This window comes from Oryzias latipes, chromosome 17 (assembly GCF_053564925.1).
Source record: "Oryzias latipes strain Hd-rR chromosome 17, Olatipes_Hd-rR_3.1".
NCBI lineage: Eukaryota > Metazoa > Chordata > Actinopteri > Beloniformes > Adrianichthyidae > Oryzias > Oryzias latipes.
The window spans coordinates 9941718-9954870 of record NC_136253.1 but is presented as its reverse complement, the minus strand read 5'-3'; the positions used below and the strand labels follow the sequence as shown (position 1 = coordinate 9954870).

Sequence of the window (13153 nt, the reverse complement as noted above, 5' to 3'; positions counted from 1 at the left end):
CTAATATTTGTTACCTCCCTCTTTGTAATTACAGTGCCTTGCGAAAGTATTCACCCCCTTGGACTTTTCAACCTTTTGACACATTTCAGGCATCAAACATAAAGATATAAAACTGTTATTTTTTGTGAAGAATCATGAACAAGTGGGACACACTTAAGGGTGTGACGATCACCGCATCACCGCACGATATTCTTCCTATGGTGCGTGATTGGAACAATAATAAACACATTCATCTTTGTTGATAATTTACTCTGTTAGTCCTGTGTTCAGACTTCAAGGGTTTCTGGGGGAAACCTTTTATTACTGTTCTCTTTCACTCCCTCTATCGCTGCGCGCACTCCCTCTTATGACACACACGCGGGGTTTCAGCAGCACATACACATCCTCATTCCACAACAGAAGTTTCCGTCTCGTGAGGAAATACAACAAATTTACTGCGTTCTAATTATTAATTTCCATTATATTCATTTCCGTTACAAGCAGCTTGCGTTCTTGAGTGTGCGACACGGCCGCCCGCCGGAACCACTGCTCTTGCTGCTTCATCACAGCGGTGATCAAAAATCCCACACCATCACTGCTCTACTCCAGAGCAGTTTAATAAAGAATCAGTCAGTGTTATTCTGGGTAAAACCTTTTATTACTGTTCTCTTTAACTCCGTAACACCAAACACGAACGTGCACTGTTAGATTGCGATGAATATCACTACATGTTTTGTTTGGGAACTATTTTGTGCAGCACAAAGTTACGTGTCTGTATAAACAAAGGCGGAGCCTCCTGTCCCATGTTCTTCATGGGTGTCAGGCTTCATGTCTACCGGAGAGGTGACAAAGTGTCTGCAGTCTCGTTCATTACTTTTTATTATAATATTCTGAGAAGATGTCTGTACCAGAGAGCACAGGTGAAGCCTCATATGCAGCTCTTGAGCCGTCCGCTGCAGAAGAATCAACACACACCCCCAACACACGTGTGTGCACTCCTTTCTTCTACACACGCAGCGCGCTGACACACACACATCCTCATTCTACAACACCTATATAGTTAGTTCATTAGTTAGATGGGCAAAAATCCCACACCGTCACAGCTCTAGACACAGTCATGAAGTGGAATAAAAAGTATTGGATATTTTAAACTTTTGTAACCCTTGTGCTATCTTAGATGACCCCACCCTTACATTGACGTAATATCCCTACCATGACAAAGGTGGATAAAGGTGGAAAGATTTCATGTAATCCATGGACATCAGTGAAGATCACAAATCATTGAAGAAAAAAGGTTCAGAGCACTGTCTAGTGGGTCTAAATGACCCAATTCCCAACATTAAAGTGCCTAGGATAGCACAAGGGTTAACAGATAAAAACTGAAATATTGGGCATATTTTCAGTGCAGCAAACTCTCTCCAGATGTTTAGTGAGGATCTCTGAATGATCCAATGTTGACCAAAATGACTAATGCTGATAAATAGAATCCATCTGTATGTAATCAAGTCTCTGTATGAATGCTCCCGCTCTGTAATCGTCTCAGAGGTCTGTTTAAAGTGCAGAGACCATCATGAAGAACAAGGAATACACCAGGCAGGTCTGAGATACTGTTGTGGAGAAGTTTAAAGCCGGATTTGGACAACAAAAGGATTTCCGGAGCTTCAACCCTTGTGCTATCTTAGATGACCCCACCCTTACATTGACGTAATATCCCTACCATGACAAAGGTGGGTAATGGTGAAGAGGATTTCATGTAATCCATGGAAACCAGTGAAGATCACAAATCATTGAAGAAAAAAGGTTCAGCGCACTGTCTAGTGGGTCTAGATGACCCAACTCCCAATGTTAAAGTGCCTAGGATAGCACAAGGGTTAAACTTCCCAAGGAGCACTGTGCAAGTGATAATACTGAAATGGACGGAGTATCAGACCACTAAAAATCTACAAAGACGTGGCCGTCCGTCTAAACTTTCAGCTCAAACAAGCAGAAGACTGATCAGAGATGCAGCCAAGAAGCCCATGATCACTCTGGATGAACTGCAGAGATCTACAGCTAAGGTGGGAAAGTCTGTCCATAGGACAACAATCAGTCGTATATACTGCACAAATCTGGCCTTCATAGAAGAGTGGGAAGAAGAAAGCCATTTCTTAAAGATATCCATAAAAAGTGTTGTTTAAAGTTTGCCACAAACCCCCAGCGAGACACACCAAACATGTGGAAGAAGGAACTCTGGTCAGATGAAACCAAAATCCAACTTTTTGACAAAAATGCAAAACGTGCTGTTTGGCGTGAAAGCAACACAGCTCATCACCCTGAAAACACCATCCCATCTGTCAAACATGGTGGTGGCAGCATCATGGTTTGGGCCTGCTTTTCTTCAGCAGGGACAGGGAGGTTAGAATTGATGGGAAGATGGATGGAGCTAAATACAGGAGCATTCTGGAAGAAAGAAAACCTGATGGAGTCTGCAAAAGACCTGAGACTGGAACAGAGATTTGTCTTCAAACAAGACAATAATCCAAAACATAAAGCAACACTCCCCCCAACACTCCGAACCTCCATCCCTGTGCCAACCTACCATACCTAAGACCTAAGGATTCTACAAAAGTTTCTCTTTGCTCTTCCTTCTTGCAAAGTCGTCCACTAACTCATCAAAGTTGAACTGTTGAACAAACTCTCATTGTTTTGCCAGAAGGGAGAGTGAATTTAACAGATTTGGGCACATTTTCATCCTGAGCTCATTTTTTATTCGAGCCAGTCTGGAGAATGACCGTTTGCCTTCACAGTTTGTTGTTGGCAGGGTCAAAAACAGTCTGAGTGCTATGAAAATATTTGAGAAAGTAGACTGTAAATCCAAATTTGCCATGGTCTTTGGGCAATTTTGTTCTTTTGAAATGAATGAATGTACTGAGTTCATTTGCCAAGCCCATGGTCAGATCAGTGGGATATGCGGAAGCACGAGGTTCGGCGCTTAACGTGAGCTCACTGTTGGACACATTATCAGCCATGAAAAAGATTGGTCAAATGTGTGTATGCAGTTAACCAATGGTTAAGACAGGACACAAGTTTGTCAATTAGAACAGTAGAACAGGGGTGGGATTATATACTGTAAATGTATTTCCTTCCACTTCCTTCCTTTCAAGCAATCTTTGATTTAATGTCTAATCATACTAAATTGATAGGTCTTTGTATGTACACCAACTCAGTGGCCTTGTGGTTACAGTGTCCACCCTGAGACTGGAAGGTCATGGGTTCAAACCCAGGCTGAGTTATACCAAAGACTTTCAAAATGCCCTCCTGGTTGACACTCAGCATTAAGGGGTTGGATTGTGGGGTTAAATCCAGCAGCCCGAGCAGCTCACCACTCCCTCTGGGGATGGGTCAAATGTGGAGAACAAATTTCACACACCTATGTGGGTGACAGCAAGATTTAATTCAACAACTGCTGATTGTATTGTTTTGTGCATTATTCTGGCTTCAATTGCTTGAAATAAGCCATTTCAAATCAAAAGAACCAGAAACTTTTGTTTTCCACTAATTTCAACACCTGGCTCTGCACTTTCATCAGCCATACATTTGCACTTTTTTGTGCACTGGAGGTCATATCAGTAGTTTTGGGAGACTGTATCTGTAACATTTAAAGCTGACCTTTCAAAAAAGGCAAAATTTTCTTTCTGTGCTGCCACAAAATCACATAGTGAAAAGAGAAGCTGTGTAGCTGTGCGTATGTCAATGTCATGTTTCTGTAACTGCAGGCTCAAGGCTTGGAACTGCTGCTGTATTGGATCCTAAAGGGGTTCCATGAAAGCTATCTCTAGTGTGTCCAGCGTGCCACAGAGTGCAGAGGCCTTGCTTATAGTTTCACGTTTCTCCTGTGAATCTGTAAATATTGTTCACTGCCTCTCTGACTTAACATAATATTTCCAAAGAGCTTTTGTTGATTCAGCTCTTGAACTCCCGCAAGTACCTGACAAAAATTTTAGTGTGAGTTTCACATCTGTACCACGGAACAGCTTTACCCACCCGTGTGGTGATAGGGCACAAAATGTGTACATTGATTACAGAAAGTCAAAGAAATGGCCAGCTTCTGGACTACTTTCAACCGCATTGACACTGACTAAATTCACTGAATGTGCTGCAGGGGACATTTTTATTTTATTGATTAATTGATTTAAAACAACAGAACAAATCAATGGTTTTTTTTGTTATAGATGAGCTTGTACTTTCCTGCTATATTACTTGCCTCGACAGTTAAGTCTAGACCCAGGTTCTCCACCATTGTAACGACACACTCACCTAAACTGTTCACTATGATTTTCAATAGGCTCAAAAGCCAGAAAACGCTCAAGTACTTCTCCACCATTATTTACAAACCTGAAAATAAAAGTGAATTGGTCCACATGAGCAAGGTCTAGAGGTGAACGATAACAGAGAAGTATTTGGCATCTTTAATATTGCTGATAATTGCTTCTTTTGTTCTTTCTCCCATCAAGTGGATACATTCCTCACAGCTTGTGAATGAGAGGTAGGACACAAAGCCTTTGCCCTTGTCTACAAACCTTTGAAGATGGTCACCTAAAAAAAGGTTAAATTTAGTCAAAAGTTTGACAATGCCCAAGAAAATACCATTGTGAGGTGACCACAACCGCTCATCATCTCCCCTGAAATCAAGGCCCCTCTCCCTCAAAAACTGAATTACAACAACTCTTTTCAAAACACCCCACCAGTATTGCCTCTCTGCATCAGTTTGTTTGAAAAGATCAGAATCAACTGTACCTGTGTTTTTGGAGCGACTGTGTAATGCTAACACGCAATCCCTATGCTCCTCACTCCTCTCATGGTCACCAATATGCTCAGAATGTTTCCAGTCAGAAAACCTGGGGACAAACGCATTGTGCTTACCTGAAAACAGTTTGCAAGCAAAACAAAAGATGCAACCAGATGAAGGGGAGTAAAGTAGCCACTGCCTTGTCACAGACTGGCCATTAGGTAGAGAACATTTAATTAAAGAATTTGTGAAACTCGTAGTGATGCCCCCCATGATCCTATCCCTAGTTGAGACAGGATACTTTTTGCTTAGGATTTGAAAAGCAGCTGCTCCTCTACTAACAGGAATCGACTTGGCCTGTTCAGTAATGGCACTTGGCCATAAAGCAGGGTCATTAACCGTTTGGCACCAGGAGTTTCAGCCCGTAGCTCCTTTCTGGTCACAGTGTACTCCTCCTAATTTGACAAGACTTTCTCAGGTGATGCCTGGTCTGAGTGTGGGCCTGAGGCATGAGCCTGACAGGCCAGCTCAACGCTTGATTGGGTCTGTGAGGGCTCCTGAATGATCAAACCAGTGGTACGGTCTCTTCATTGCTGTCACTCGTGCTACTGATGACATGTTTGGAATCTTTACTACTGATGCCAAGTGTATTGTTACTTTTTTATCTATTGGATTCTCATTAGGGACTTTCACAACTGATTGTAAAAATATTTCAATGATATAATACAGCATAAAACGAGGACCCACGATACAATACAAGGCAACATGTCATGGTTTGTGTTTCTTTGTATTGGTTTTTGATTTTTGTTTCAGTCATGTTTGAGTTCTGTTTCCTGTCTTATTTTGAAAAGTTTCCTGTTTTGTCATGCTCTTGAGTTTTACTTCCTTGGTCCCAATCTCTCCTGATCATGTTCACCTGTGTCTTGTCAGTCCTGTCTGTATTTAAGTCTTGTCTCTGCCTTCCTCTTGGGCTTCGTCCTGGTGTCCCAAGTGTCCCGCGGACCGGTGGTTGGGGACCACTGCCCTAGATGATACCGCCAGTATGCAATGTTGCCAATTTAGCGACTTTGTCACTAGATTTAGTGACTTTTGGCCATTTCTAGCGACTAAAACCTCATCTAGGAACTTGGCAGCTTTTTAGGTACATCTGGCGACTTTGAAAAAACACATCTCTCGAGTGTTAAAATCAATCAATCAATCAATTTATTATTTGTATAGCACTTATAAAATCCAAGACAACCAAAGTGCTTAACATAAAATCCAATAAAATCACAAACAATTGATGCAATAAAGAAACAATCAAAATAAAACAATAAAATCAATTGAACAATAAAAGCAATAAAACAATAAAATAATTAAATTAATAAAATGAACAAGTCCCACTAGATATGCTCACTGGAGTTAAAAGCCTGAGTAAAAAGATGTGTTTTTAAAAGAGTCTTAAAATTACTGACAGTTCTGGCAGACCTCAAAGAATAGGGGAGAGCATTCCAGAGTTTAGGACCTGCAACTGAAAAGGCTCTGTCTCCCCGAGTCACAAGCCGAGTCCTAGGAACCACTAAAAGCATTTGATCTTCAGACCTTAGGACTCGACATGGACGATAAACATGCAAAAGCTCAGAAAGATACTGAGGTGCCAGACCATTTAGACATTTAAAAACCAAAAGTAGAATCTTAAAAGAAATTTTAAAAAACACAGGCAGCCAGTGAAGTGAGCGTAATGTCGGGGTTATATGCTCACACCGTCTGGTCCCCGTTAACAGGCGGGCCGCTGAATTTTGAACCAGCTGGAGACGGCGGAGCAGAGACTGATCCATACCACTGTACAGAGAGTTACAGTAGTCCATTCTAGAGAAGATCAAGGCATAAAATAATTGTTTTTCAATGTAAATTCCGCTCTGCACAGCACCAGAAGCTTATTTCATGGCTAAGCCACACTGCAAATTAGACCTGATCTCGAAACTGAACCTGACTTACAGATCTCAAGGAAATGTGTCTACATGGCCATGTAGACACATTTTCTTGAGATCAGTGTCAAGCGTGACGTTATGACATCATTGTAATGTCATGACATAATCTCGCGACTTTTCAGAGACTCAATACAGATTTTTCGTGATTTGTTTTTGGAAACACTACCAGTATCGTCAAAGTACTCATTTTGCTGCAAGTAGTTGCACATGTAAATTAAGTCACACAGCTAGATATCCTGGGCCTTAGGGCTTGCTAAAAGGACTTTCATTCAAAACCCTTGGTAAATCAGAGGCCCTTTGTAAAAACATTTGTTATCAGAGGGCTCTTTTAACAGTATGCTCTACTTAGGGCCCCCACATAGCCAGAAGTCGCAACCCTTACCAGTGGCTTTCATGATCATAGGGCCATCTAAAAAATATCTATCTCGGCATCTATCCAATATGGTATCCACATTTATGTATGCAACAAGCCAGTGTTGCACCTCCAGTCTCTATATATATATTATTGAGCTTAGCTTACCTATACGGTTTTGTAAAGTTCCTGCTCAAACTAGGACCGCAATAAATGATGAGGCAGAGCAGAGGTCACAGCCGCCGAGGTGCTAAAGCCACTGGGTGAGGCAGAAGGTCACAGCCACCAAGATCATACAGCCCTGGGTTGGACGTAGCAGTGCTCTGCATTCACATAGGTGGCACTGCCACTGAGTAAAGTGTAGTTGGTCACAGCAGTTAAAGAGGAACAAGTGGTGCGTAGGCTTAAGACAGGAGCAGAACCCAAGTCAAACCTGCTGTAAAAGTGGTTAAACTCATCAGCCATTTTGGTGTCACTGGGTGTTGCACTTCTCTTCTCCTTGTACACTGTAATAGTTCTCATGCCCTACCAAACCTCTTTAATATTGTTATGCTGTAGCTTCCTCTTTAGCCTTTCTTTGCAGTCTTTTCTGACCTGGCTCATGCTCCTTCTCTTATGGTGTTGCACCACTCTGACTCTCTGCCGATCACCAGCCCTAAAAGCCTCCTTCTTTTATATTGTTTGTGATCCAGGGCTTGTTGTTAGGGAAACAGAAAATAGTTTTAACAAGATCTGTACATAATGTAATATAGTCAGTGACCCTGTTGACTGCCCCATCCATGTCAGCATCAAAACTTTCCAAAAGCACGCTCCAATCTGTAAAATGTAATCAGTCTCTCAGAGATTCGTTGGCCTCAGGAGTTCACTTTCTGAATGATTTGATAGTTGTAGGCAGCCTCTTCAAAACAGGTTTATACAATGATCTCAGATATATTAAGTTGTGGTCAGACTTTCCCAAGGGAGCCATAGCCAAAGCACTGAATGCCTGTTTGGTGTTCACAAAACAAAGGTCCAGAGTATTATTATGCCTTGTGACATACTGGGTAAAACCTGATAAGTGAGAGCTGCAGTCCACATGATTAAAATCTCCAGATATAGCGATAAGTGCATTGGGTTGCTGCAATAGTGGATGACGGCACACGCGAGTGAACCCTCAGCTCGTGGTGGGATGTAGATGTGGGAAAACTCCCGTGGCATATAATATGCTTATAAACTGACTGCTAGAAGCTCCACATCTCGACAAGACCGTACGTCTTTTACGGTGACGTGACCGGGATGGCACGATTTGTATATTGTACAAGTCCCCCACCTTTTGTTTTTGCTCACTTTTCCAAGTCTCTGTCCGCTCGCACCATGGTATTGCCGGGCAAGTTGACACAAGAATTAGTGATATTGTCCGTTAGCCATGTCTCTGCAAAACAATACAGGCTGCACTCACTGTAAATCCTGTCGGTTTTCACAAGGGCCTCCAGCTCCACACATTTGTTCAGGAGAGAGTTTACGTTCCTCATTAAAATGGAAGGTAGAAACGGCTTGTATCTCCACCTCCTAGCATTTAACTTAGCTCCAGCACACCACTGAAGGGTTCACAGGGCGCTTTAATGGGCTTGGAATTGATTCCTCATTACAGTTCTTCCTTGAATTCTTGTATTTTGAGAAATTAAGTCAAAGGCATCGTAGCATACTATACTTTACATAAACTCACATTAAAATATGATAAATTTGGCTCCTACACATCTTAATCATAATGTTTAAATCAATTTCAGTTTTGGTTTGATAAAGGTTACTTGAAAGGTTATAACAATGATAACAAATTACATTAAAATCAGTTGTGTTTTTCTATGTACCATGTTCTCCTTTTCCTTTATCTTTGTCTATCTCATAATCAAACCCTTTGTTCTTTCTCACCATCAGCCGGCTTCAAACTGATGAAGGCCTCCACCTGATGGAGATTTTGGCTCGACGCGCAAAAATCCAGATGACCAACTTTGCAGAGCTCCTGTACGTATGACTGCTTTTTATTTGATAACTTGTCAGTTTTGCTAGCAGGACACCTTCTCCTTCCGGTGTGATGAAGAGTTTGGTCTTAAAATTCTGGCTTTTAGCTTTTTTTTTACATTAAAAAGCAATCCCAAAATGACACACCTTTTGATGTTTGTGCTCCAACTTTGAAACACTAGAAAGCAAATAAGAGACTTAAAATATGATGGGATCAAACACTACATCGTGACCAAATATTCCAGGTGTGTATCAATATTATTGTTTTAGTTTCTTTACAGTAAGACCCAGAAGAAATGTTGCCGAATAAATCTCTTATTTTAAAAATGTGAGAAACTCATGAATGCAGCACAGCAACATCTTTAACTGAATTGCTGCATCTAAAGCCTCGTTTCCACCGAGCAGGACAGTCCAGTCTGACCCGGAGGTCATTCCCCAGCTCATATTTTCTGCTTGGCTTTTGGTACATCAAATATGCAATGCATTTAATTCAATTCTATTTTATTTACATAGCTCAATATCAAAACAATAGTCATCTCAATCGGCTTCATACCTGTAATTTTATAGTAAACCTAAAATCATAAGGATCGTGTAGTCAAAGAATTTAATAGGTAAATTCTAAACTGAACTAACTAAACAGACTAAACTACACTGGGCATCCCTGCCCTTAGACCCTCCTTTGTGGTAAGGAAAAACTCATTTAAAAAAAAAAATGGTTTCTGGGAAAAAAAAGAAAGAAGAAACCTCAGGGGTGTCCACATGAAGGAGGGATCCTCCCCCAGGGAAGGACAGGCGATTTACCAGAACTCTCAGAGAAGGATTGGCTTATCTAACTCTACAACTCCATGTTTAAATAGTCCAGCAGATGGGCTTCATCTAGATAGAGTTGGGGAAGGCGGGGGGCGCGCCGCTGCTGCTGCGGTGGGGGTCTTGGTGCGGGGATGGCTGGGTACTCTCCCTCCTTCTTTTTACATTCCATCATCCACTTTAGAAGAACATAAAGACCCATTCGAACACAGGTGCTATCTCACCTTTGCACAAATAGTTTGAGTGATTAAATGAAATATTTCACATGGGTCGGTCCGAATGTATAATTATGCGTGAGTGAACATCAGTTGTATTGTGCACATGTTGACATGTTTTCTATGTGGGCATTTTTGGACCCCACAGGTATTTTTGTGGCATTTGGGTGTATGTGTGGGCAGTCCCCACCCCGTTTTGGATTTATATTACTTTTAAACCTGACTATAATGATTGTAAACATCGAGCAACGTGTTGCCTTATGATGCTTCACGCTTCTACCCCCCCTCCTCTTTAATCACCCTCCTACCCACCAGACATCCCTCTCTCTTCTTCCCTTCTTTTCTTTTCCGTCCGGTCCAACAAAAAACTGTTACAGATATGAGTAAGATGAATAAAGTTTAGCCTAAATTACAAAAGGGGTTTATTTAAATAGTGTGTCAAATGTTTTTTTTATAACCCCTATTGTAATAGTAATATATGTCCAACACAAGAGGCTTTCAGCTCTCATCTGTCTGCTCAGCTGTTGGACAGGTTAAAAAAAAGACGAGACAAGTTAAAAGAAAAAGATTGGCATAGTGTAGGCCCTCTAACCTCTGTAACAGTAACAGTCCGCTTTGACCTTTTTTTTTTGCGGGACATGCTTAGCTAATAATGCAATATTACTATGAATGACAAGAATGATTTATTGTGGTACACATTTTTACAGAGGTTGCATTTTTGCAGGTTGCATTTTTTCCATATTTTTCAGACTATAAGTTAGTCCAGGATATAAGTCGCTGATGCCGTAAAATGCAATGCTAAGTTGGACTTTTGGGAGAAATATATTTATCAAAATACAACAATAACGAACAATTCGTCTCGAACGGCAAATCGTAATAACGTTATCGATAACAATAGACTGAATTTATACATAACCGTGACCATAACCTTGTTTAACTTCATGAAACATAGGAGGAATCTAGTATATCAGCGCAACGTATGAAAAATTATTCAGATAATTATATCATAAAGAATGTGCTACCAAGTCAACTAAACTCTTTATATCACTTGAAATTACTACATTTGTTGATTTCTTCATCCTGTGTGTTGCTTTGGAACAATTACACCAAGGTCAGCACTTCTTCTGTGTTGCTGTCAGTAGTAAATAGTGATACACACATCGACAATGCTATCTAGCGCTTCATGCTTTTCAATAATTTTTTTAAATCTCATATAAGTCGCATCAGAGTATAGGTCACACCCATGGCCGGACTAAGTAAAACATGAAAAATACGATAAAGACAATTTGTTTGGTAATTCACAGAGGTTGTTCCCTGTAATTTAATGTGCAAACAGATTTGTGTCCTTACAACATGTCAAATACAAGTACAGACACGCACAAAGCCAATGCAGTTTACTTTGTAGAGAGAGCTTAATCTCAATATATTTCAATCCCACAACTTTCCTCGTAATGTCACAATTACTCTGAACAAAAAGCTTTTTAAGCTGTTGGGTAGCTAAGCTGTGAAATAAAAGTATGTCTTCTTTTAAAAATAACGTCTGCAATAAAACAAATACAAACAATTTCATCCATAAACTGGGAGAAAAAAAAACATAAAACAGATGCCAAAGTCTACCAATGACTCAATGTCCAAAGTGTGCTTTACTTTTTCCAACAACAACCATTTTTTTCACCTGCCGACTCAAGTGGGCGGCAATTTTTTCAAATGGCGAAACATCACATACGTATAGTGTTCAAATATTTCTATTAGAAGATGAGAAGCATTGGCTCCTCCACAGTTACCCCCGGCATGTCGGATCACAGAGGGCAAACTGGCTGGATCAAAGACTTTAAAACTAGAAGAAAGGAAGAGAAAGTGCCCCTCACGGAGCAGGAATCCAATGACATGGCCTGATTTTCATAATGTAATATCTTTTTTCATTCACTTCTTGGAATGCGGGGAGTAAAAAAGCAATGGGCTCAGTTTGCTCAAGTTATTGACACCTTGACATAAAACCCGCTCACTGGAGTCATTTATTAATGAGACTGAACTCGGCTTGAACCTATTCCATCGTTTGCGACTCACTGTGTACTCATTGCTTTCTTCACGTGTCCATCTGTTCTTTCTTTGCTTCCTTTTTCATTTTTTTCCCTAGTTTGTCTCAGTTTTATTGTGGCGTCTCTTCCGTGACAGGACAGGGAAGGTCGTCTTTGGGATAAGAGACACCAGTTTTGATAAAGTGAAGGCAGTGCACATCTATTCACCGGCTTTCCAGCAGGAAGGGGGGGGTTTGCAAAGCGGCAGTGTCAGAATGAAAGAGTTAGAATATGATTTCACCCTTAAGCCCAAGACTAATTTTTGAGATTTCCACTTGAGAAAGCAATGGCTGATCTAACAACCAGAAGGCCAAAGTAGGGACCCCGGGGCTCCATGGATAAGAGACGTATGGGAAAAATCCTGAAACACATTAAATCTCTTCTTCATCGCCTGAACTGAATGACTTTTGATGGACCAGAAAAAAATGGAAATTGTGGCTTTGGATCAAGAATGAGATATTGGTGTGAATATAATGGGATCTTTTATTTTTATTTATTTTTTAACCATGGTTTTTTAGATCATATATGGTGCTCTCCAAAATATTTGGCAGTTGTCTTCATGTAACACATTTTTTAAGATTTCATGGAAAAATTACATGAGTTTGCAGGATAAATCTAAATGATTAAGTAGGATTGCTGCAGATTTTGTTTCCATTTAAATTAAACATTAGAATAGTTGGATCACTCTGCATTGGTGGCATATTAACGATAGTTTAATAGCCATAAAAAATCCCAATCTGACTAAATAAGAAATTAGCCTTTTTTTATTTTATTTCATCCTGTGCTGCATTTTACAGAACATGGACTGGAAACCCCCAGGCTCAATATAAGAAAAACAAAGGTAGTGTTATGCCCTTTTTATGTCGAGGGGAAAGTAGGAACATAACATAAAAGATAAGAACAAAAGATTGTCTCTATGAAAATTAACTAATTTATTTACAAGAAAATTACAAAAAAGCAGTAACTTAAAAAAGGTGAAGCAAAAA

The 13153-nt window shown here is 40.4% G+C and overlaps 1 protein-coding gene across 3 annotated transcripts in view; it reads left to right on the top strand.

Moving 5' to 3' along the window:
- LOC101175682 (receptor-type tyrosine-protein phosphatase N2) overlaps positions 1-13153 on the top strand; it is a 383081-nt gene that overhangs the window by 76596 nt on the left and 293332 nt on the right. For all 3 annotated transcript variants that reach the window (XM_023965497.2, XM_078934368.1, XM_023965498.2), the window contains one exon: positions 8984-9070. In XM_023965497.2, the coding sequence (XP_023821265.1) occupies positions 8984-9070 (87 nt within the window). The remainder of the gene's footprint in view (positions 1-8983; positions 9071-13153) is intronic.